This window comes from Juglans microcarpa x Juglans regia, chromosome 1D (genome assembly GCF_004785595.1).
Source record: "Juglans microcarpa x Juglans regia isolate MS1-56 chromosome 1D, Jm3101_v1.0, whole genome shotgun sequence".
In the NCBI taxonomy this organism is placed as follows: Eukaryota; Viridiplantae; Streptophyta; class Magnoliopsida; order Fagales; family Juglandaceae; genus Juglans; species Juglans microcarpa x Juglans regia.
In genome coordinates, this window is record NC_054594.1 from 47,457,614 (window position 1) to 47,479,803 (window position 22,190).

The 22,190-nt window shown below is 34.3% G+C and overlaps 2 protein-coding genes across 3 annotated transcripts; one reads left to right on the top strand and one right to left on the bottom strand.

Moving 5' to 3' along the window:
- Window positions 1-68: 68 nt before the first annotated feature.
- Window positions 69-2,444, bottom strand: LOC121235604 (F-box protein At2g39490). 2 transcript variants are annotated; one of them, XM_041131947.1, is made up of 4 exons: window positions 2,052-2,444; window positions 1,139-1,961; window positions 832-990; window positions 69-677 (listed from the first exon to the last, which is right to left on the bottom strand). In XM_041131947.1, exons 2-4 carry the CDS (start codon window positions 1,949-1,951, stop codon window positions 315-317), a joined length of 1,335 nt encoding a protein of 444 aa, XP_040987881.1. In that variant the 5' UTR covers window positions 1,952-1,961; window positions 2,052-2,444; the 3' UTR covers window positions 69-314. The 2 variants fall into 2 exon arrangements, with proteins under 2 accessions (XP_040987881.1, XP_040987876.1); XM_041131942.1 differs by having other exon boundaries at window positions 1,139-1,964; window positions 2,052-2,443.
- Window positions 2,445-19,532: 17,088 nt separating this feature from the next.
- Window positions 19,533-20,011, top strand: LOC121253904. The gene is made up of 2 exons (XM_041153864.1): window positions 19,533-19,654; window positions 19,790-20,011. Exons 1-2 carry the CDS (start codon window positions 19,577-19,579, stop codon window positions 19,874-19,876), a joined length of 165 nt encoding a protein of 54 aa, XP_041009798.1. The 5' UTR covers window positions 19,533-19,576; the 3' UTR covers window positions 19,877-20,011.
- The last annotated feature ends 2,179 nt before the right edge of the window (window positions 20,012-22,190 follow it).

Sequence of the window (22,190 nt, forward strand, 5' to 3'; positions counted from 1 at the left end):
TGATCATATTTGGTCAAGCCATTGGGACCATACAAAAATTATATTATAAGCTGCTGATCGAGACCAAATTTTTTATTATTTGAGACAAACGGCATTTACTATTACTAGCTCGTTGAAAAGTAACACCACCGACTGCTTCCAACGGAGGAACCACATTGGCCAATCGTATTTGTGGTTGCAACACAAACGGTAGAGATACTTTGTTTACAAGTTGCCATAATATATATATATATATATATATATATATATATATAATAAATATTTTACACTGAAAATGAAAAAAAAAAAGAAAGATTTTGAAGACTGGGTTACATTTATGGACCCATGTGAGCATGTTTAGGATACACCTCACTGCCCATCACCTGAGCAAATTTATTGGCACGCTTTCCATTCTGTGACCGGGGAGGGACCCTTTCCAAGTAGCTCCCACACTGCAGCTTTGGCTGATGTGAAGGAACCTTGACAAAACTTCGTGATCCATTCCTATCGGATGTTGCCATGATTTGTGGATCCACGGTAGCTAGCTTTCTCAATTGCTCTGCCAGTAAGATCTCATCCTCTTGATTTCTAAATCCCTCCATTTTCATCACCTTGAGATGTTCAAGTTCTGGATTCCTATTGACTTGTTTTGAGTACGTAGCAGTACTGTTTGGGATGCTGTAGCTCGAGGGGTCAATCTGAAGAGAGGAAAAAGATAAAAGAGAGAGGTGATGATATTGATGGTGATTATAATAATATATATAATAATAATAATTGGTGAAGTATTCGATGAAAGTAATAACAAAAATTGTTTGATCAGTTCCATTTTTGGCGGAAAATTATAGAACTTACAGTGACAAAAAGTTGCTCCAAGGCAGGACACTGTTTCAGGAAGGAGATCAAGGCGTCACTGTTATATCTTTCAGTGTAATTATCAATCCACCATAGCTCTTTCAATTTGTAGAACTGGAAGTGGCTAAGTATACAGGAAATCGATGGCCAAATCAGAGTCTGCAACATGAAAATTCTCAACTTATTTATGTTTGATGATGGGAAAACATGATAATTATAGGCTAACTAGCTATTAGTGGATTGTCTTACAAACAGAGCGCAGAACTTTGAAACTGTATTAAAATATGCAGAAACTACAAGAATATACCTCAAAAGTCCATCTGCATAGTGTAAGAGTTTCGGCGTTTTTTATGGTTAATAGAGTTGCGTCGAAATCACCACTCTTGAAGCTGATGTCGCCGGGGCCTTGTCTGAAATCTAGCATGGCATCTTTCAGGTTAAAGTGATCTTCGGGCCACAGCCAAGGGAGCAGACCTCGATACTTGAAATACCTGAGTTTCGAAGATCTCATATGGACAGATTTCAATTGCGGACAATCAAGGATGGTCAAGCTCAAAAGCTTCAAACCGGCGTCAATTTCCAAAGCTTCTAATCCGTTGCATTCAACGATTTTCAAGTTTTCAAGAAACTGAAAATTCGATACCATAGAAGACACGGCCTCACTGGTAAGCTGAGAGCTCACCGATTTTAGATGAAGCGTTTTTACGAAGGTGGCGGCCGTAGAAGAACTTGGCTGCAGGTAGGTAAGGTTTTGGCGATTCAGCTCCAACTGCCAACCAAACTGCTTTGAAAATCCTTGCTTCCCAGCAGAGAAATCCACATAAAGTTTATTATTAGCTGCGATGGTAGCCAAGAGAACGCCATCTTTGCAGAAGTGATATCGAAGTTTCCGGGGTTGCCTCAAGGGATCACGCTCATCAAATTGAGTTAAGAATCCAGAAATTGCGGTGGCAGCAGCTTCTATTGTTCCTCGTTGCACTAAAGCTGTGTTCCAAAGCTCTCTCCATCGAGTAGAAAGGAAGCTGGTCTCCAGTGCAGATTCACAAGGCAGAAACGCAATGACGCGGCAAAGGATCTCATCCGGTAAACTGCTTAGCAAATCCAGTAGTTTTTCCTCCATGAATTGATTCCTCCTGTTCCAAAAAATAGATTAATATTGGTCTTTGCAGTATAGACCATACAACAATTAGATTATATATCAAGAAAGAGGAAGTTCTTACGTTTTTGTATGGTCTTTCCTTTCTTGTGTCAGAAGTACTGCAGCACAGCTTGTTTCTTGATGATCTTCATGCTGATGATATGGTTTTACATTTGGGTTCTGGTCTTCACGATAACAATTTCCATCTCATTACCTCTTGCTCAATTCAACTCTAGATCACCATTCTTTTCCATTTGACGCTTCTTAATTCCCACTTTTATAATCAATTCACCCTCTAAAATAATAAGAATGCAGAATTAGGACCAATTCTAATGCTTTGACTTTCTGTGTATATATATCATATCACTTATTAGCCTTTGATCTACGTGACAAAATCTTTCTGGACAGAGATAAATTGAGATCCTAATTAAAGGACTTTTCATTTTAGTTCCAAATAATGATCGAAGCTTACAGAAAAAGAAATCTCGTTTTGACTTGGCTGATCAAAGCCCAAGTACTAAGTGCTCTTACCGATTCCTTGTATCAAAACTGGCTGGGACTGCAGCAACCAATGGGACGAGATAGCTTGGATCCAAGTGCAGGTTCAAAGTTGCGTGGAAATACATTGTGGGTGCGTGGACCACAACTCGGTCAACTTCACAGTTCATCAGCGACAATATATTATCGTCTGTCACAAGCTGTATATATATACAGCCAATATATATAATATTTGTTGCGTTTACTGCACTCCCTATATATCAAGAGTTGCAGATTTTTGTTTTTCCTTCCCACTTGGGCATCCAAGATCTTGATTTCATTGACTTCATCTAGCTGGCTGTCAGATTTGTACATGAATTGCAATGGATTTTGGGAAGATTTCCGCTGTGAAATTAAAGACATATAGGTACAATAATTAAAGGCATAGGTAAATCATTTATGGGACGTCTTGAATTTGGTTGGGGAATTCTAATTCTAAAGCAGCTTATCTTCCATCAGATCAGTACTTTATCAGTGATTAATTATTATATGAGGTGGCACACGATAGGTTGATTCAACATAAATGCGACACAATAATAATGGGTTTGAATTGTCTTAACAGGTTTGGATTAAAATGAGTTGATCTGTGAATACACGATTGCTTACGGTTTGATAATGAGTTAACCCGTTTTGATCCGTTACGACATGTTAAGAAAGTTAAAATTAACGGGTTATTTGGAATCTGTGGGATGAGGCTAAGGGTGTAACCGGTCCGGTCCAGTCCGATTTTAGACAAAATCTAGGACTGAACCGGTATGTACCGGTTTTGTATTTTTCAAAACCGATTACGCACCGATTACGCACAGGTTACCTTCCTAAACCGGTACTTCCGGTTTTACCGGTTTCCAGTCCGGTCTGATCCGATTTTCTGGTTTTTTAAAAATGTTTATAAAAAAAAAAAAAACTAATTTAACTAGTTTGTTTATAAAAAAAATTTGTTCACAGCCAGATTTGGTGCTATTCACAGGCAGGTTCTATTAGTTAATCTAACTAGTTTTGTTTAGTGGATTGGATCTTTTATTCTGTAATGCATTGTAACTTTGCTAGATGTTTGACAAACTCTAGACTTTTCCACAAGTCTGAACCTTAATTTCTGGAAAGATAATCAGTAAGATCTATTTCTTTTACTGACTGAATGCACAAACTTTTCCACAAACCTAACAGTCACAATAAATTCAATAATGGACATCAACAAGCCTATGAGCCTATGGAATAAAATAAGTTCAAAAATCTAAATTAGAAGTCCAAAAGTCCAACAAATTACAAGTCCAAAAGTCCAAATTACAAGTTCAAACACTTAAAAGTCTGAATTACAAGTCTAAAAATCCAACAAATTACAAGTCCAAATTACAATAACTTAGAACATCCAACAAAAAAATTCAATAGCTATGCACCAAGCCATCAACTCCAATAGTCCCTTCAATAATCCTTGCAATTGTATGAAAATAAATCAAGTGATTAATTCTAATAAAAAGTTAGTAATTACATTAAATAATAAAAAAAATTAAGGAAAGATGTTATACAAGTTGACCTACCTTAAATTTAATTATCTCCAGCCAAAGAAGTAGGTCTTGAAAAATTCCCTAGGTCTTCCATGAGCTCTACACAAAAGGGAAAAAAAAATAAGCATAATAATTAAAACAAATTACTAATATGATTTACACTTTAGATATAGTTAAAGAAAAGGTGAATGATGCTACATACTTGTATCAATTTTCTCAAACTCCTCAACATCATCCATTAAAGTACGAATGTTAATCGGAGCAGAAGAACGGAGCCAATTTTGTGTACAAATAAGAGCTTCTACCATAAGTGGAGATAGGCTACTGCGGAAAGGATCAAGTACTCGACCTGCTGTGCTAAAAGCTGACTCAGAGGCCACTGTAGATATCAGAACTGCAAGAACATCCCGCGCAACTCTTAAAAGCACGCGGTATCTAATGGAGTTGACCTTCCACCAAGTCAACAAGTCGAATTTCATATTATCTTCTTCACATTTTTCAAATAAATGTCTCTCCAATTCAGATTTAGTCGCCAAAGAGTTATCCGACTCCAAACGCTTCTTAATTTGTGCATAGATTAATGATCTGAAATCACCTTGACCTACCCCAACAGTTGAACTTGTACTGCTAGCCCCTCTCTCGCTTGATTGGCTTATAGTTTGATCTTGTGCCCCAACATTACTTTCATCATTTTCACAATAACTATCATATAAACGAGTCAAGGCATCTTGACCCCGATCCACCAACATAAGAACTTTTGAACTATTATCCTCATATATTCCTTCAAAAATATATGTTAGACCGCGCATTTTATACCGAGGATAAAAAACCAACCCAACATACAACAAAAGATTAATTTTTTCAATATTTCTCCAATACTTCTCACATTTAGATTTCATACTAAATGTCATTGTCCTCAAATTATGAGGCCCTTCCACACACTCCAAATTAATTGCAGCTTGAATTGTTGCTAGCTCAAACAAAAAACTGTTGCAAGTGACATAATTGGTCCCCGAGAAATGCAAGGTTGAATCGTAAAAAAGTTTCAAAAATTTTGCAAACAACCTACTCTTATTCCAATCATCCATGGTTGGAGGCCCTAACTTGGATGCCCCTCCCTTACCCAACTCACTAACATCATCATCATTCTCACTATCATCCTCCCCAACACTTTTAAGATATCCCAGATCTTCATCCTCTAACCGTTGAAATGCTTTTTAAAACTTTTCTGCCCTATCCAACATCATATAAGTGGAGTTCCAATGGGTTGCTACATCTAAGCATACACCATTTTTACAAGTAATGTCTTCACTGTCACAACATTGCTTAAATGTGTTCCACCTTTGTGGAGATGATTTTACATACTTCACAACTCCTCTAATTCTTGCAATTGATTGATCATATTCTTTCAACTCATTCCGAACAATCAAGTTCAAGATATGAGCACAACATCTCATATGCAAGAACTCATGTTTCAAAATAGTATCACTTCTATTCCTTGTCTTTCTTTTGAGATACGAAACTACCCCATTATTTGAACTTGCATTATCAAGTGTAATTGTAAATATTTTGGGCCTTCCCCATTCTAGCAAACACATTTCAATTTGCTTACCTAGTGTCTCACCTTTATGGTTTTCAACCTTGCAAAAATTGATAATTTTTTTGTGCAGTGAGACACATGTAGTTAAAATTTTGCACGGATGTTCATGTATCCGTGGTTAGACAAATGCGCTGCCCCTTAAGAGCACTTTTCAAATTGTCTTTCTCTCTCAAATAAAGTTTATAAATATCTTTTGCAATAGTTACACGTGATGGAATCGCATTCCATCTAGGTTGCACAACAAGCATGAATTTCCTAAACCCCTCCCCTTCCGCATGTTTAAAAGGAAGCTCATCAACAACCAACATTTCTACTAAAACTTCTCTACACGCCTCAACACTAAAAGAAATAGGTACAAGCCCTCCACTGCTTGATCCAGACTAGAAACCCAATATAGATTGGTTTCTATCTACTTTCTTAAGTGGAGACTTCTTACATGTTTTTTCCAAGTGCCCCAACATTGATTTTGTGCCATTTATATTAGGATCACAAGCATAAGTCATCCCACAAAGGTTACATGAAGCCCTAGGTCTCGACTTATCCTCAGTACGAATCTTTGTAAAATAATCTCAAACTACTGATCTTTTCCTACCAATAGATGACTTACTTACATTGGATTTGGGAGAAAGCGGATCATTAGTCGCCATTGATTCCACAGTCTTTTGACTCATTTCCATTGTAGGTTGAATATTGTCGCGTGTTTTTGTTTTATTTGAAGGATCCATATGTGATTTTGTAGTAACAAAAATAACCTTTCCATTGTAGGTTGAATATTGTCGTGTGTTTCTATTTCATTTGAAGGATCCATATGTGATTCTGTAGTAACAAAAATAAACATTAATTGTTGATCATATTTAGAAAAGCTTACTCGCAATTGATTGTAAAATCTGGAAAATGATTGTAAAATCTGAAAAATCCCATGGTTCCATAGGTTTCTATACATGTTAACCATCCACTGATCTAGGCCATTCATTTTATTTGGGTAAGTTACCTGGTGTTATTGTTAAGTTGTTAACATTAAATACCACACATACATAGACTGACTTTTACCAACAACAAAACCCAATCGGTCACAACCAATTCAACGACAAAGCCTAGGCCACAACCAACGACAACCCAATCGGCAATAACAAACACTAATAAATTTCGAATTAAAAAAAAAAATACCCTAATATCACAAAACCCAATTAATCCAATCGGCAATCAAGATTCACAAAAATCTCAAAATCCCAAAACCTAATCACAAAAATCCTAATATCACAAAATCCAATCACAAAAATCATAATAGGCTACTACTAGTATGTAATTTAAAAAAAAAAAAAACTTACCGTGGGCTGGGGGCAGATCGGTAGAGAGTTGAGAGAAGAGAGATTGAGAGCGACGAGGTCACAGACTCACGAGAGAGTTGAGAGACGAGAGAGTGAGATACGGGAGAGTTGAGAGTGAGAGACGAAAGAGTTGAGAGACGAGAGAGTGAGAAGCGGGAGAGTTGAGAGTGAGAGACGGAGAGAGAGCTGCGAGTCTGCGACTGCGAGAGAGTGAGCCACCGAGCGGTGACAGAGAGAGCTTGCTGCGAGAGGCGAGAGCAGAGTGAGTGACTGAGAAGTGAGAGACGAAGGGCGCCGCTGCTGCTGAGTTCAGAGTTCACGAAGGACGGAAGGAGATGAGTGATAGTGATGAGTTCACTTTAGGTTTTTCAAACATATTAAAACGGCGCCGTTTGACATTTGCCCTTTACTATTTAATTAAAATTTAATTCTTTGAATCTTTTTAATGTGTTTTTTTTTAAATGATAATTAAAATTTTTATATATTTCTAATACATTTAATAGACTATAGACTATAGTGATTATAGTGATTTAATATAACTATTATTTATTAACTATATATATTTGTAATACATTTAATATACTAAAGTCAAATATTTTATATATTAGACTATATAACATATATATTTGTAATACATTTAATATACCATAGTCTAATAGTATTAATATTAGCCTATTAGTATAGTTATATATTAGTATTAGTTATAACGATTTAGTATAATTATATTAGTATAACTATAGTTTATAGTCTACATTAAACTATTAGTATTAGTTAAATAGTTATAGACTTGTTTATTAGTATATCTATATAATATATTAGACTATATAATAGTATTAATATTAGCCTATTAGTATTAGTTATAGTGATTTAGTATAACTATATTAGTATAACTATAACTATAGTCTATATTAAACTATTAATATTAGTTAAATAATTATAGACTTATATATTAGTATAGCTATATAATATATTAGACGATATAATAATATTAATATTAGCATATTAGTATAGTTATATATTAGTACTAGTTATAGTGATTTAGTATAACTATATTAGTATTAGTATAACTATAACTATAGTCTATAGTCTATATTAAACTATTAGTATTAGACTATTGGTTAACTAGTTATAGACTTGTATATTAGTATATCTATATAATATATTAGACTATATAATAGTATTAATATTAGCCTATTAGTATAGTTATATATTAGTATTAGTTATAAACTTTTAATAAAAACTTTTAGTATTAATTATAAGTATAACTATAATCTATAGTTTATATTAGACTATTACTATTAGTATTAGTTAAATAGTTAAATAGTCTATAACTATTAGTTATAGACTTATATATTAGTAATTTAGTATAACTAAATAATATATTAGACTATATAATAGTATTAATATTAGACTATTGGTATAGTTATAAGTTATAAGTTATATATTAGTATTAGTTATAAACTATATATTTAATATTAGTATTAGTTATAAACTTTTAGTGATTTAGTATTAAAATTTTATGTAATAATTTATAAATTGTAATAAGAAATTATTTCATATATGATATTATTTCATATATATAATTACATATATTATATATAAAAATTTCACATAAAAATTTATAATTATACATAATATATAAAACTTATATATATTAATTATTAATATATATATATAATATTTTGTATAAAACTTATATATACAATAATATAAATATTATTTTTTTATATATATTTTTAATAAACCGGTCCGGTCCGGTCCGGAAAATCCCAAAACCGGAACCGGACCAGAACCGACCGGTTTTTCCATTATAAGAACCGGTCTCGGACCTGACCGGTTTAAAACCGATAAAACCGGTCCGGTCCGGTCCGGACCGGTTTTCCAGTTTGAAATTACACCCCCAGATGAGGCGATTCTTAAGGAGCTCAACATTCCAGTCAAGATTCCAAAATAGAGGCATACACAACTTGTTTGCTGGCAACGTCCAAAACTAGGGAGACTGAACCTGAACATAGATGGGACTTCAAGAGGTAATCCTAGTTTGGTTGGTGCAGGTGGTGTGATTAGAGATTCGAGTGAAAATATGATTATGGCTTTTTCGGCTCATATTGGTACATGTACTAATAATTATGCGGAATTGCTGAGTTTGTTACATAGTCTTCACATGGCAAAAAACATGGGTATTCATTAGCTTGACGTGGAGCTAGACTCGTTGTTGGTGGTTAAATGGCTAAAGGAGCAAATATGTGAAAGCTGGTACCTTGAAGATTATTGGGAGGAAGTCATGAATATTATTAAGAATTTTCAGGTTCAAGTATCACATATATATATATATATATAGGGAAGGGAACGCTTCGACAGATTTCTTAGCCAGGATGGGAGTAAAAGGGTGTAGTGGTCAATGGTGGTCTCCAATGGACGTCCCTTGTCAGCTAAAAGGAATTTCGCAAATAGAAAGAGTGGGTCTACCTCATATTAGACTCGCCTAATTTCTATGTGGTTGACATTGTTATACTGTAAAGTGAGGGTTTTTCTCATGTATATGTTATTGTTGCCACGGTTTTTCTCCGTCAAAAGTGAGGGTTTAAAAAAAAAAAAAAAGTTAAAGGTACAATTATACTTTTATATCTAAAAGTAAAATTGTTGAGATTTAAATTTCGATATTTGTATTGTTTGTATTGTAATTTTAGACATGTAGTTAGTTTTATATTTTTTTTATAGATAATGTGATTTTAACATTTATATAAAATTATGCTAAATTTAAGCAAATTAAACGAGTTAATTTCGAGTCTGTTCAATTCATTTACATAAATGGGTTGAAACGAGTCGGGTTGTGTCGTGTTAACTTATTTTATAGTATTCATTAACGGGTCAAAACGGATTGACATAACACCACCCATTATATTAATGAGTCATGTTAGGATTTAAGATTTTGACACGATAAATTTTAATGGGTCGTGTTCGGGTTGACTCATATAGTATAATATATATATATATCTTGACACGACACGAACATGACCGGTTAACACGATTTCACACCCCAAATTATCATTAATAATGCATGCATTGATGTACAGACAGATGCACAGATGGGTAGAAACAAGCAGAAGACGTCCTTAATTGTTGTTGCGGTGACAGAAACAATGTCTATTGATTAATGAGTAATGTTACATACAGTTGTAGAATACGTAAGTACCGTACAGTCGTTTTAAAAAAAATAAGATCTATTATTAAAAAAATAATTTTTTCATATAAATTTCATATTTATTTATTTTTTTAAATAATTATATGATATATTCACGACTATAAATATCATTGTTCTTATATTAATACATCTTCATCTCCAATGCCATCCAAAACTGTCACCGGACCTGCACTGCTTTTCGATTGGCAATCGTCTCTAGAAGGACATTATATTAATACAACAACTATTATTTCAGCTATCACCTATAAGGAGATCATAACTTTACATCATATGATATATTTATCTTATAATAAAAATAATTTTAAAATTTAATTTATCACATCAAATTAAATAAATTTTAAGTTTATTTTTATAAATAAAAATCCTTTATAACTAAAATATTTCTTTTTTACAGATGTATCAAAATTTAATATTAATAAATTAATTTTTTGTCAAATATTATGTCAGACACTACAATAAAAGATAAATAAAAAATTAATATTTTAATATTAAATTGTATCAAAGTTGTAGAATAGGAGTAGCCAGTAGGCGCCTTAGCTTTATCAATTCAGAATAGGAAAAAGTTAGGATCCAGCTTTTTTTTTTTTTTAATTGTTTTTAACTTAAGGATTAAAAAATATTATTCAATAATATTTTTTTAAAAATATATATTTAAAAATATTTTTTAAAAATATTAAAAAAATGATGTGATAAAAAAATATTTATATTTGGCCTAGCGAGAGGCCCCACGGTAGGTATAGGCCCACTCTTCAGAATAAATGCTTTGATTCCGAATTGAGGACGAAATGGTGTCCGGGTTGAATTTTTTATTTTAGTGGTTAAAAAATATTTTTATATGATGTTATGAATTTTTTATTTTTTAAAAAATATTTAAGATGATTAAAAAATATATAAAAAAATAAAATGTATTATTCAGTGAACTCATTCGGCCATCAATTTCCTTTCTAGAATCATAGATCTAGGCTTCTAGCTATCTCCTACTTGACAAAGTCCAAAAACTCACGTGGTGCTAATTACTCTGCCGGTATGATTAGATGGGTCAGTTACATAAAAATTAAATTAAATTATTTTATTTGATATAATTATTATAATTTTTTAAAAAATTTATATAAAATATAATAAATAATTTAATTTTTTTAAATTTTAAAATAAAAATTATATTAGAAAAATTATATTCTAACGATATTTTATTTAACTTCTAACTTTTATTCTATTTCATCTCATTTTATACATATTAAATATCTAAAAGCATTAAAAAAAAAAAAAAAAAGAAACAGAAAATGGAAACAAGACGGATGGATTTTTCTTTTTCTTTATTTTTGAAATAACTGTTCGTAATAGAAATCGTGCTTCTGATCGTTGAGTTTCTTCTATGGGATAATTAATAATTTGTTTAAAGATATTAATTAATTTTAATTAGAGTTCACTGAGATAGTGAAATGAGATAGTTTTAGATGAATTGAATAAGATATTGTTAGAATATTTTTTAACATTATTATTATTTTAAAATTTGAAAAAATTAAATTATTTATTATATTTTATATAAAAATTTAAAAAATTTGTATTAATAAAACGAGGTGAATTAAGAATATTTCTGTATTCAAATAATTACTTATTAACAACGTTTCAGATTGTCAAATATTATGGAGAAATTTACAACATCCAAGTTGTCCATATTGACACGTTACATTTTTAGACTATTATGAAACTATAGTTAATTATCTGAATAATTAGAATTGGATGGAAAATGACATCAATTGACGCCTCCACTCCACTCGACTCCCTTCACTGAAAACCATTCCGTCCCATTTCTGTAACACGCAACGTATTGATAATCTATCATCTCTCGTCCTTTTTGAGCTTTTTTTTAGGGTCCAGGTGTTGATGATTAACCTTGTCAATGAGATGGGGCCGGGCACAAACATTCAATTTGAAAACGGCAAAACAAATCCCGTCGTTTACGTCAATAGTATTTGGGAAACAGTCCCGCTACGTACAGTCGCAAGTTGCAGTCATCGCGCAGTCGGATTACGTGGATCGATGACATGGCAGTTGCTATTAAAAAAAAAAAGAAAACAAAAACGAAGAACAGAGTTCAATTCCTGCTTCATTCTCCTCAACAATGGAAGAAGCAGTAACAGCAGTGCACAACCGAAATTTGATGGAAAGACATCAACTTCAATTTTCCCCATCTCTTCCCTATTTCACTTCGTACTCTCTGTTCCTTCCCTTGGGTTTCTGACGGTATATGGGTATTTTTTTTTTTTTGTGAATATTTACAAATTTCAACAAACTCTCTTCGACTTTTATTTTGTACAAATCCAAGTGCTCTTGTTTCTGGTTTTGTTCTTGTTTGGCTTTCGTGTATATGGGTATAGTGTTTTAGTGATATTTTAGAAATTTCAAAATCTTAGAAATCTTCCTCTCTGTTGCGGTGTTTTGGGTGATTGTAGTGGCGGGACTCGAAGGAAGGTGGTTGGTTTTGTGAGTGATTTCTGGGTGATTGTAGCGGCAGGAGTTGAACAAAGGTGGTTGGATTTCTGGGTGATTCCTGCTTGGGTGAGTGATTTTTGGGTGGGAGTTGAACGAACACAACAACAAAACCAAAAAAAAAAAATCCTAACTTGACTCTTGCATTCACAACACGATGAGAGAAACAACAATAGAATGCAAGGTAACAATACAGCAAACAAAAAGACGAGAAATACATTTCAAAAGGAAAGGAAAAACATTCAAAACGATCGTACCCACAGTACAACCAAACCCACAACAAAGACCACGAATCGAGAGATAGAGAATTAAATGAAGAAACTGATAAAATCTCAATCAAGACATGAAATCTTGATGCAAGGAATGAAACTAAAAACTGAGGGGATAGAACAGAGTCGTTTCTGTATTGTATTGAAAAATTTGATTGAATTACAATTGTTTACATCAGTCTATTTATAGAAGAACTTGAATGTAACTAACTAACTAACTTTTACTTCAGCCAATGATATTAATCATTTGAGCCACATCATCATGTATTTAAGAGTCCCCTCAAGATGGAGAATGAATGTCTAAAATTCCCATCTTGGATAGCAAACTATGAAACTGAGTGCAACCAAGAGGTTTGGTAAAGATATCACTGAGTTGATGAGCGGAAGCAACATGTAGCGGCTTGATAAGGTTGGCTAACATCTTTTCTCTTACAATGTGACAGTCTATTTCGATGTGTTTTGTTCTCTCATGGAACACGGGGTTTGCTGCAATGTGAAGAGCAGCTTTATTGTCACAAAACAGTAGAGCAGGTTGGGGATGATCAATCTGAAAGTCTTTCATTAGAGTAAGTAACCAAGTCAATTCACAAGTAGTGGATGCCATTGCTCTGTATTCAGCTTCGGCTGAAGATCTTGACACAGTTTGTTGCTTTTTAGATTTCCAAGATATAAGTGAATCACCAAGGAAAACACAAAGGCCAGTTACTGATTTTCGAGAATCCACACACCTTGCCCAATCTGAGTCACAGAAAGCCTTGAGATGAAAATCTGATTGTGCTGGAAAGAACAATCCTTGTGCAGGTGTTCCCTTCAAATATTTTAAGACTCTATGGGCTGCATCTAGGTGAGGTTGCCGTGGTTTATCCATGTATTGGCTAAGAACTTGAACTGCATAAGTCAAGTCTGGCCGAGATATGGTAAGGTATATCAACCTACCAATTAACCTGCGATAGCTTGAAGCATCTTCAATTAAATCACCCTCAGATGAAGAGAGTTTGATATTTTGTTCCATGGGAAACTGAACAGGTTTTGCTGCTAGTAAACCTGAGTCTTGGAGAATGTCTAATGCATATTTTCTTTGGCACAAAGTGATGCCTTTGTCGGATCTGGCCACTTCCAAACCCAAGAAATACTTCAATACTCCCAAATCTTTTATTTTGAATCTGTCATCTAAGAATGACTTTAGTGCATTAATTGAATCAATATCATTACTTGCTAGTATTATGTCATCTACATAAACTAACAAAGCAATGAATGAAGAGGCAGAGGTCTTAATGAAGAGTGAGTGATCAGAATTTGACTTGGTGAATCCATAGTCAAGAATGGCAGAAGATAGTTTTGAGAACCATTGGCGTGAGGCTTGCCTTAGCCCATAAAGAGACTTGGTAAGTCTACATACCCGAGTATCCCCTTTTTCTGCAAAGCCTGGTGGTATGTCCATATAGACTTCTTCATTGAGGTCACCATGCAAGAAGGCATTATTGACATCTAATTGATGTAAATGCCAGTTTTTCGCAGCAGCCAAAGCTAGTAAACACCTCACAGTGGTTAGTTTTGCAACAGGAGAAAAAGTTTCCTGAAAATCCAAGCCTTCAACTTGTGTATAGCCTTTTGCAACCAATCGGGCTTTATGCCTTTCAATGCTCCCATCTGCCTTGTATTTTATACGATAAATCCACTTGCAGCCTATAGGTTTCTTTCCTACAGGTAAGGAAGTAAGAGTCCACGTTTTGTTTTGTTCAAGAGCTTTGATTTCAGCATGCATAGCTTCTTGCCACTCAGGTATTTTTGTGGCTTGAGAAAATGACTTTGGTTCAATGTGAGAGGAAATTGACAAAGTGAAGCATCTATGAGAAGGTGAGAGTTTATGATAAGAAACAAAATTAGAAAGAGGATAACATGTACCTTGAGAGCTGTCTGCCATGAAATCCGATTGAGAAGGTTGAAGAAAAGCTTGGTTGTTTTCTGTCAAAGCTAGTTGACAGTGATAATCTTGCAAATAACTGGGTTGTTTTCTTTGTCTTGTGGACTGTCGAGGAGGAATGTGAGATGAGGATAAAGGAATAGGAGATGAAGATAAAGAAATGGGAGATAAGGATGAAGAGTAATTGTTTGAATCTGAAGCATTAGAATTAAGAGAGGATAAATCTGTAGGCAGAATGCTATCTTCCATATGTGAAATTGATGTTTCAGGAATGATGTTGGGTAGAACCAGAAAAGGATCAATATCAGAAGGAGAATTTGAGTCTACGGATACAAAAGGGAAAATAGACTCATGAAATACCACATCACGAGACAGAAATGTTGTATGAGATTCAAGATCATACAATTTATATCCTTTCACAGCAAAAGGATATCCAATAAAAACACTCTTTTTGGCTCGAGGATCAAACTTTGATCTGTTTCTGGAAAGAGTGGATGCAAAACAAAGACATCCGAATACTCTTAAATGATTATAAGAAGGAGGAGATGAATAAAAAACTTCATATGGTGATCTATTACCTAGTAAAGGTGTGGGAGTTAGATTGATTAAATGTGTTGCTGTTAAAATACAATCACCCCAAAACTGTAATGGTAGTGAGGCCTGAAATCTAAGAGATCTAGCAACATTCAGCAAATGCTGATGTTTTCTTTCCACCACACCATTTTGTTGTGGTTTCTCAACACAACTCCTTTGATGAATCACACCTTTAGCTAAATAATAGTCAGGCATATTGAATTCAGCCCCATTGTCTGTTCGAATGCATTTAATTTTGAGATTGAATTGATTTTCAACAAGGGAAAAGAAGGATTGCAAGTATTGTCTAGTTTGAGATTTTTGTTTCATAAGATACACCCAAGTGCTCTTAGAAAAATCATCCACAATTGTTAGAAAGAACTTAGAACCATCTAAGGAAGCAACTGAAAATGGTCCCCATATATCACAATGCACAAGATGAAATGGAACCAAAGCAGTGTTATTACTGTGTTCAAATGGAAGACATTTCTGTTTTGCCAATGGACAAACAGTACATGGAAAAGAATTGGAAATTGTAATTCCTGGTACAGATTTATTGAGAGCTTTTAGTCTAGAGAAGGAAAGATGGCCTAATCTATAATGCCAAAGATCAAATTCCTTATTGGCTGAGAGAGCAATAGATGATGAATCAACTGAGGGTTTTTGCAAGAGATGATATAAACCAGCTTTTTCTTCACCCATGCCAATCGTTTTCCATGTAGATAGGCCCTGTACAAAACAGAATTTGGAAATGAAAATGAGACAGCAGTGAATGTCTTTAGTCAATTTACTTGCTGATATGAGATTATATGAGAAAGAAGGGACACAAAGAACATTATGCAATATCAAATCATTGGATAGAGTTACGGTTCCTATGTGAGTAACCGAAACAAGATTGTTATTTGGTAGCTTGACAGATGAAGAAACATGAGATTTAATAGAAGAAAAGAAACTGGTGGAGCAGACCATGTGGTCTGTGGCGCCAGTATCAATAATCCAAGGAATAGATGAAGAGTTGACAGAGGCAAGAACAATATTTTCTAGAAGAGAAAAAACTGAAGAAGTTTTACCTGAAATATTTTCAGAGTATTGAATGTTTGGTGTTGGAAGAATACCAGATGAACTAGGCACATCAGAAGACAAAGTAGAGACTTGGTTTACTTTATGTTCTGATTTAAAAGAGGGATTGATTAGGGCAAGAATTTGTTGACATTGCTCTTGTGTAAATGATAGTTGTGGAACATCATTATTTTCTTTAACTGTAGGAGAAGAAGATACTTGATTTGCTGAGTGAACATTGGATTTCTTGGATTTAAATCCTGGCGGGAACCCATGGATTCTATAACATTTGTCTGAGGTGTGACCTGCATATCCACAATGACTGCATATAGGTCTATCCTTTCGAAATCCAGACTGCTTATTGAAGGTATTGCCATTCTTTGTAATCTTTGTTGTCATAGCAGCAATGGAGTCAAAACTCGGGGCAGAGTTGATCTTGATTTCTCTTTGTTTTTCTTCTTGTACAACAAGAGAAAAAATTCGATTCATAGATGGTAGAGGATCTAACAACAGAATTTGTCCTCTTATATTGGTGAATGAATCGTTTAATCCCATCAAAAATTGCATAATATACTCTTCTTGCTGGAATTCCAGAAAATTTTTAACTATGCCACACGTACATTGTGGCAACTGGCGATAATTGGCTAATTCATCCCAATATGCTTTTAATTGTGTAAAGTAATCACTAACCGATTGTTGTTCTTGATTTAAAGAACTGATGGCTTTCTTTAACTGGAAAATTCTGGGTCGATTTCCCTGTGAGAAACGTTCTTGTAGATCCTTCCAAACATCTGCTGCCACATCAATATACAGAATGCTTGAAGCTATGTTCTTGGTGACTGAATTGAGTATCCACGATAATACCATATCATTACACCTTTCCCATGCTGAAAACTTTGGATCAGATGTGCTTGCAGGTTTCTTTAGGGTTCCATTGACAAATGCCATTTTGTTCTTTGCACTGAGTGCTTTGGACATAGCTCTCGCCCATGAAGAATAATTGTCTCCATTTAACTGCTGTGATACTAGTGTCAAGCCAGGATTCTCTCCATGATGCAAGTAGTAAGCATCTTCAACTAAATTCTGTGGAACTGATGGAGTTGAATCTGTCATTTCAAGAGAGATCACGTAGAATCAGATTAAGCAAAGAAATCAGATTTCTCTGATACCATGATAAAATCTGAATCAAGACATGAAATCTTGATGCAAGGAATGAAACTAAAAACTGAGGGGATAGAACAGAGTCGTTTCTGTATTGTATTGAAAAATTTGATTGAATTACAATTGTTTACATCAGTCTATTTATAGAAGAACTTGAATGTAACTAACTAACTAACTTTTACTTCAGCCAATGATATTAATCATTTGAGCCACATCATCATGTATTTAAGAGAAACGGTGCTTCTCTTGTGATGTGGTCTTCACTCAAGCTTCAAGTGGTTGAGTCCGTAAGTATTAAGGAAGAAAATAAAGCAAGTGCACAAGCAGCCGCCCAAGAAGAAGAAGCACCATCGACCCATCAACTCAGGCAAATACTCACATTACAGATTTTCTCTCTTTTACACCAAATTTTTTTTTTCTTCTCTTTCTTCTGTTTTTTCCACGGCATCCGAAGACTCTTTCCCCATCTCCTCCACACAGAACCCAACGCCCACCATCAACCCATCCATTCTCAACTCTGCAATTCACTTCATCAACTTTGTTGTGGCCGAAGAAGAAGGCGGCTGAGGGAGAGAGGGCGGCGGGTTCAAGGGGAGAGACCTTGCCGTCGAGGTTTCTTCGGTGCTTCAAGCGGCTGTTGACTCGTGGAGTTTGATGGGATGTGCAGCTTCGTGGAAGGATCGAGAGGTAGAGAAGAAACGCAGAGAGGAAGGGACTGATGAAGAGACGGAAGGAATGGAATGAAAAAAAAAAAAAAAAAAGATTTTGAGGGAGCCGCTTACACGCCGTTTGCACGGGTCAACTGTATATAGCTTTTTTCTTTGGCAAAACGGTGTGTTGTACTGCAAGAAGGCATCCGTGTTCTGTTAGATGAATATGGAGTACCAAGTATGATTTGTGCATAGAAATTGGAGTTTAAACCATGAAATATCAATGAAATAAATGAATTTGGGATAGATTAAGGTCGGTGAATATTTTGGGATAGAATTTTTCAATATTTTAGACACGTTGTGTCCTAATGATAAGATTCATTCATGAAAATACAGATACTATATGCCACGTTAATAGGCATGATTAGAATGGAAAATTTTTTTAAAAAAAATACTATAGTCACAAAAAGATGTGACTTTTGGCACATAAAGGTCCGTATTCGGTCCGTCAATGGCTCTTTTAGAAAAATAAATATATAAATTGATATAATTTTATATAATTGTAAAGTTTAACCTACCACATTAAATTATATTAATTTGTAAATTTATTTTATATAATATTTTTATGGTTAAAACGTTTCTTAAATTTAAAATAACAAATAACATTTCTCAAGATTATTATTAGCTGCAGAAGAAAAAAGAAAATAATTATAACAAAAGTAACTACATTTTCAGTCGGGCCTCGGCCTCTTTATGTTAATCGCCGTGTTCTCCATGAAGGCCCGAAATCAAAGATAATCCTCAACTCCTTGTTTTCACTAGTACAAAATTGTGGGCTGACCTAGCTGAACACATTTTAGACTCTAGAGCCCAGTTTTTGCTTAAGAAGATAGTCCAGCTCCAAAAATATATGATCCACTGATAGATATGGAACTCAAGAAAATGGGTGGAGTTTTTTAATTGGCCTATCTGTCTCTCGCAACTCCCAACTCTCATAATCTCTTGCCCATTCAAGCCCCACAACTTTGATGTGGTCATATATGGGACATGTGATTTCAATAAAAAAAAAAAAAAAAAAAAATTTCTCATTAATTACTATTTATTATTCTATAAAAAATCATCCTCACAACTTATAAAAAAAATAAATAAATTTTCACATGATGTGTGACGTGAACAATTATTGATTTGTAACAAAACTCTTTCTATAAAAACCGTTGAAAACCAAATTCTGGCCATCTTGTTTTTGCCTTTTCATTTAGCAAAAACCCCGGAGCCAGGGCATTTCTAGGGTTAGGGTTTTGATTTGAACATGGAATTGAAGAATCTACTCAAGGACAAGAAGTTCTGGCTCGCTTCCTTTCTCATTGCCTGGGCCGCAGCTCTCCAGGTAAAATTATTTCTTATACACGGCCCAACCCATGACGTTAATTACGCATGAATATTGCGTGCGTATATATAAATTACATTCCATCCAATTGGTGAATGATTTTGATGAGGTTCTGTGGGTTGATGTGGTTTGCAGGGGCATATGATGTGGTTGCAGAGGCAGGACTCCTTCAAGCAGAAGTTTGGTACTCTCAATACAAATGGTAGTGATGATGAGAAATGAATCACCCCTGTGCTATGTTTTAAGCAAAACAGGGTCTTGGTAGTTGTTGATTTCAAGTCCTTCATCTGAAATCGTTCTGTTGAATACTGGTGAAACTGATTACATAAAGGGAAAAAACCCCTGGTATCTTTTTTATTTGGATAATTATCGAGTTCTTGTTCTTATGGGCTTGCTTACATGCTACCAGTGTTGCCTGTTTGGATTTAATTTTCAATTTTTCTGGGAACACCAAGAGATGCACTGAATTTAAGTAGTGCGAAAGATAACTAGGAGCATTTTCAATGGTTCTTTACTTAATTTGGATATTGCGCATGCGTGTGATGCTAAATGATAAGTGTAAAGAAGAGTGAGTTATTTCTTGGATATTGCTGTTGGTCGGTTAATTCCCTTTGAGGAATTTGTGTGAACTCCCCGTATTGAAAGGCCTAGTTGGGACTCACCAAGAGAAAGCTTGTTTTGTAGGAAGTTGGTTGCCATTAGGCTTAGGTGGAGAACTTTTAAGTTCAGTATGACCTCGTTGGGTTTACATATATGCTCATAGCCCCCAATATATAGTGTAAGTTGTGATCTACCAGTGAAAAGTTGTGAAACTAGTAGAATATGTTTATAAGTGATGAACTCTTGCTTACAGGTTATGACTTATGTGTATAGTTTTGAGCAGTTTATGCATTGACAATCTATGTAACCCTTGAGTTTTTCTTCACACCGATAGCTTAGAGATGTGGAAAAGAGATGGAAAGAAAGTAAACAAGAGGACTTTTATGCTGGTACGGCTGTGGCCTCTAGCATGGTGACATGGAGGAATCATGGCTTAGCATAAAATGATTGTTGCTACTTCCTTCACAATTTCTTGAGGAATAAACTAATTGGTGTCTTAACATATAATGGTTTTATATAACTCTGCTTCTAGGCCCTGTGAAGCTGTGACAAATTTTTAGATATTCAGTTGAAAATTTATTTTTGATAGGTAATCGATCAATAAGTTTTATTCATACAGTTGAAAATTGACCACCACATTAGATGATTGTTACACCGAATGTATGGGTTGGAGCCCCCACCACCAGCAGTGGCTTCCCCTGGTGAGTGGTCGTGTGGGAGTACGAAGGAGAAGGTATATAATTGTGCAAAAAACCAGTATCTTAAAACTTCAGTACCCCATTGTTTTTGTTGTTCAACTCCTTGCTGTTGCCATTGCTGGGTGGGGATATCGTTGCTTGAAGAAGCAGTTCTGATATACACGTGCTTGGCAGAGTAGCAAATCATGTAGATGCAGCTACCATAGCATTGACATAAGGTAGATGAAATATTGGTGTAAGGATAAATGTTAAGGAGCTTCATGTGTAAGGCTCAAACGTTTGGCGCATGTTGCAGGTTGTCTCTTCATTTTTTTTATTGTTGTATTCTTAAAATCGGCTAGGGAAGTTCTCAGAGGATGTCTGATCATGTATCTATAGTAGAAGAGTGTAGCGGAGTAACTAACAGTTGCTCTAATTGGAAGTTGAAAGTGAAGATCTTTGACCCTCTCCACTAGGGCCTAACTATCCAAACTAAGTGAACATGGCAATTTGTTGTTAGTTGTGTTATGTTTCCCATGTCGCTCATTTTACACCTTGGGTTTGACCGTTAGTGCATTTTTTTTTAAAAAAATGTTTAAAAATTTAGTATTAGTGAGTTTGTGTATTTTTGTTAATGTTTAAAGATATTTGAAAATAGAATAAATTAGGTTTCGTTTGGTTATACACATTAGATGAGATGAAGTTTAAAAATAAATAAAATATTGTTAAAATATAATTTTTATTTTAAAATTTTAAAAAATTAATTAATTATTAAATTTTATATAAGAATTTAAAAAATTATAATAATTAGGTAAGTAAATCCATTGACATGAGCTTCGGGCCGAGAAGCTTGATCAATAAAGTTTTCCCGTCCACACGTACGGGTTAAGATACGGCGAGAAAGGAATAAGCTGGGTGGGTGTGTCGTCGAAATACAGGCTTCTGGATTGATGAGTACAGGCTACTAGTACAGGGGCCAGATATAATAATATTATAAAATAAAGATATTTCTGAAAAATGATGATAATTTTTATAAGATATTTTATAAAAATATATTTTAAAATATAGTTGTATAAAATATTATAAAAAAACGTTTAGTGTATACTGCTTGTTTCACACCAGGCCAGAATGATCTGAAAATCTATGCTGCAATGTCATGTAAAGACTTATGGCGTGGTTGTTGGTCCTTGGTGAGATCATCTTGTCGTCATCAAGGAAAATAAGAAAAGTTGGAAGGAAGCCTGCATCGCTTGTGATTT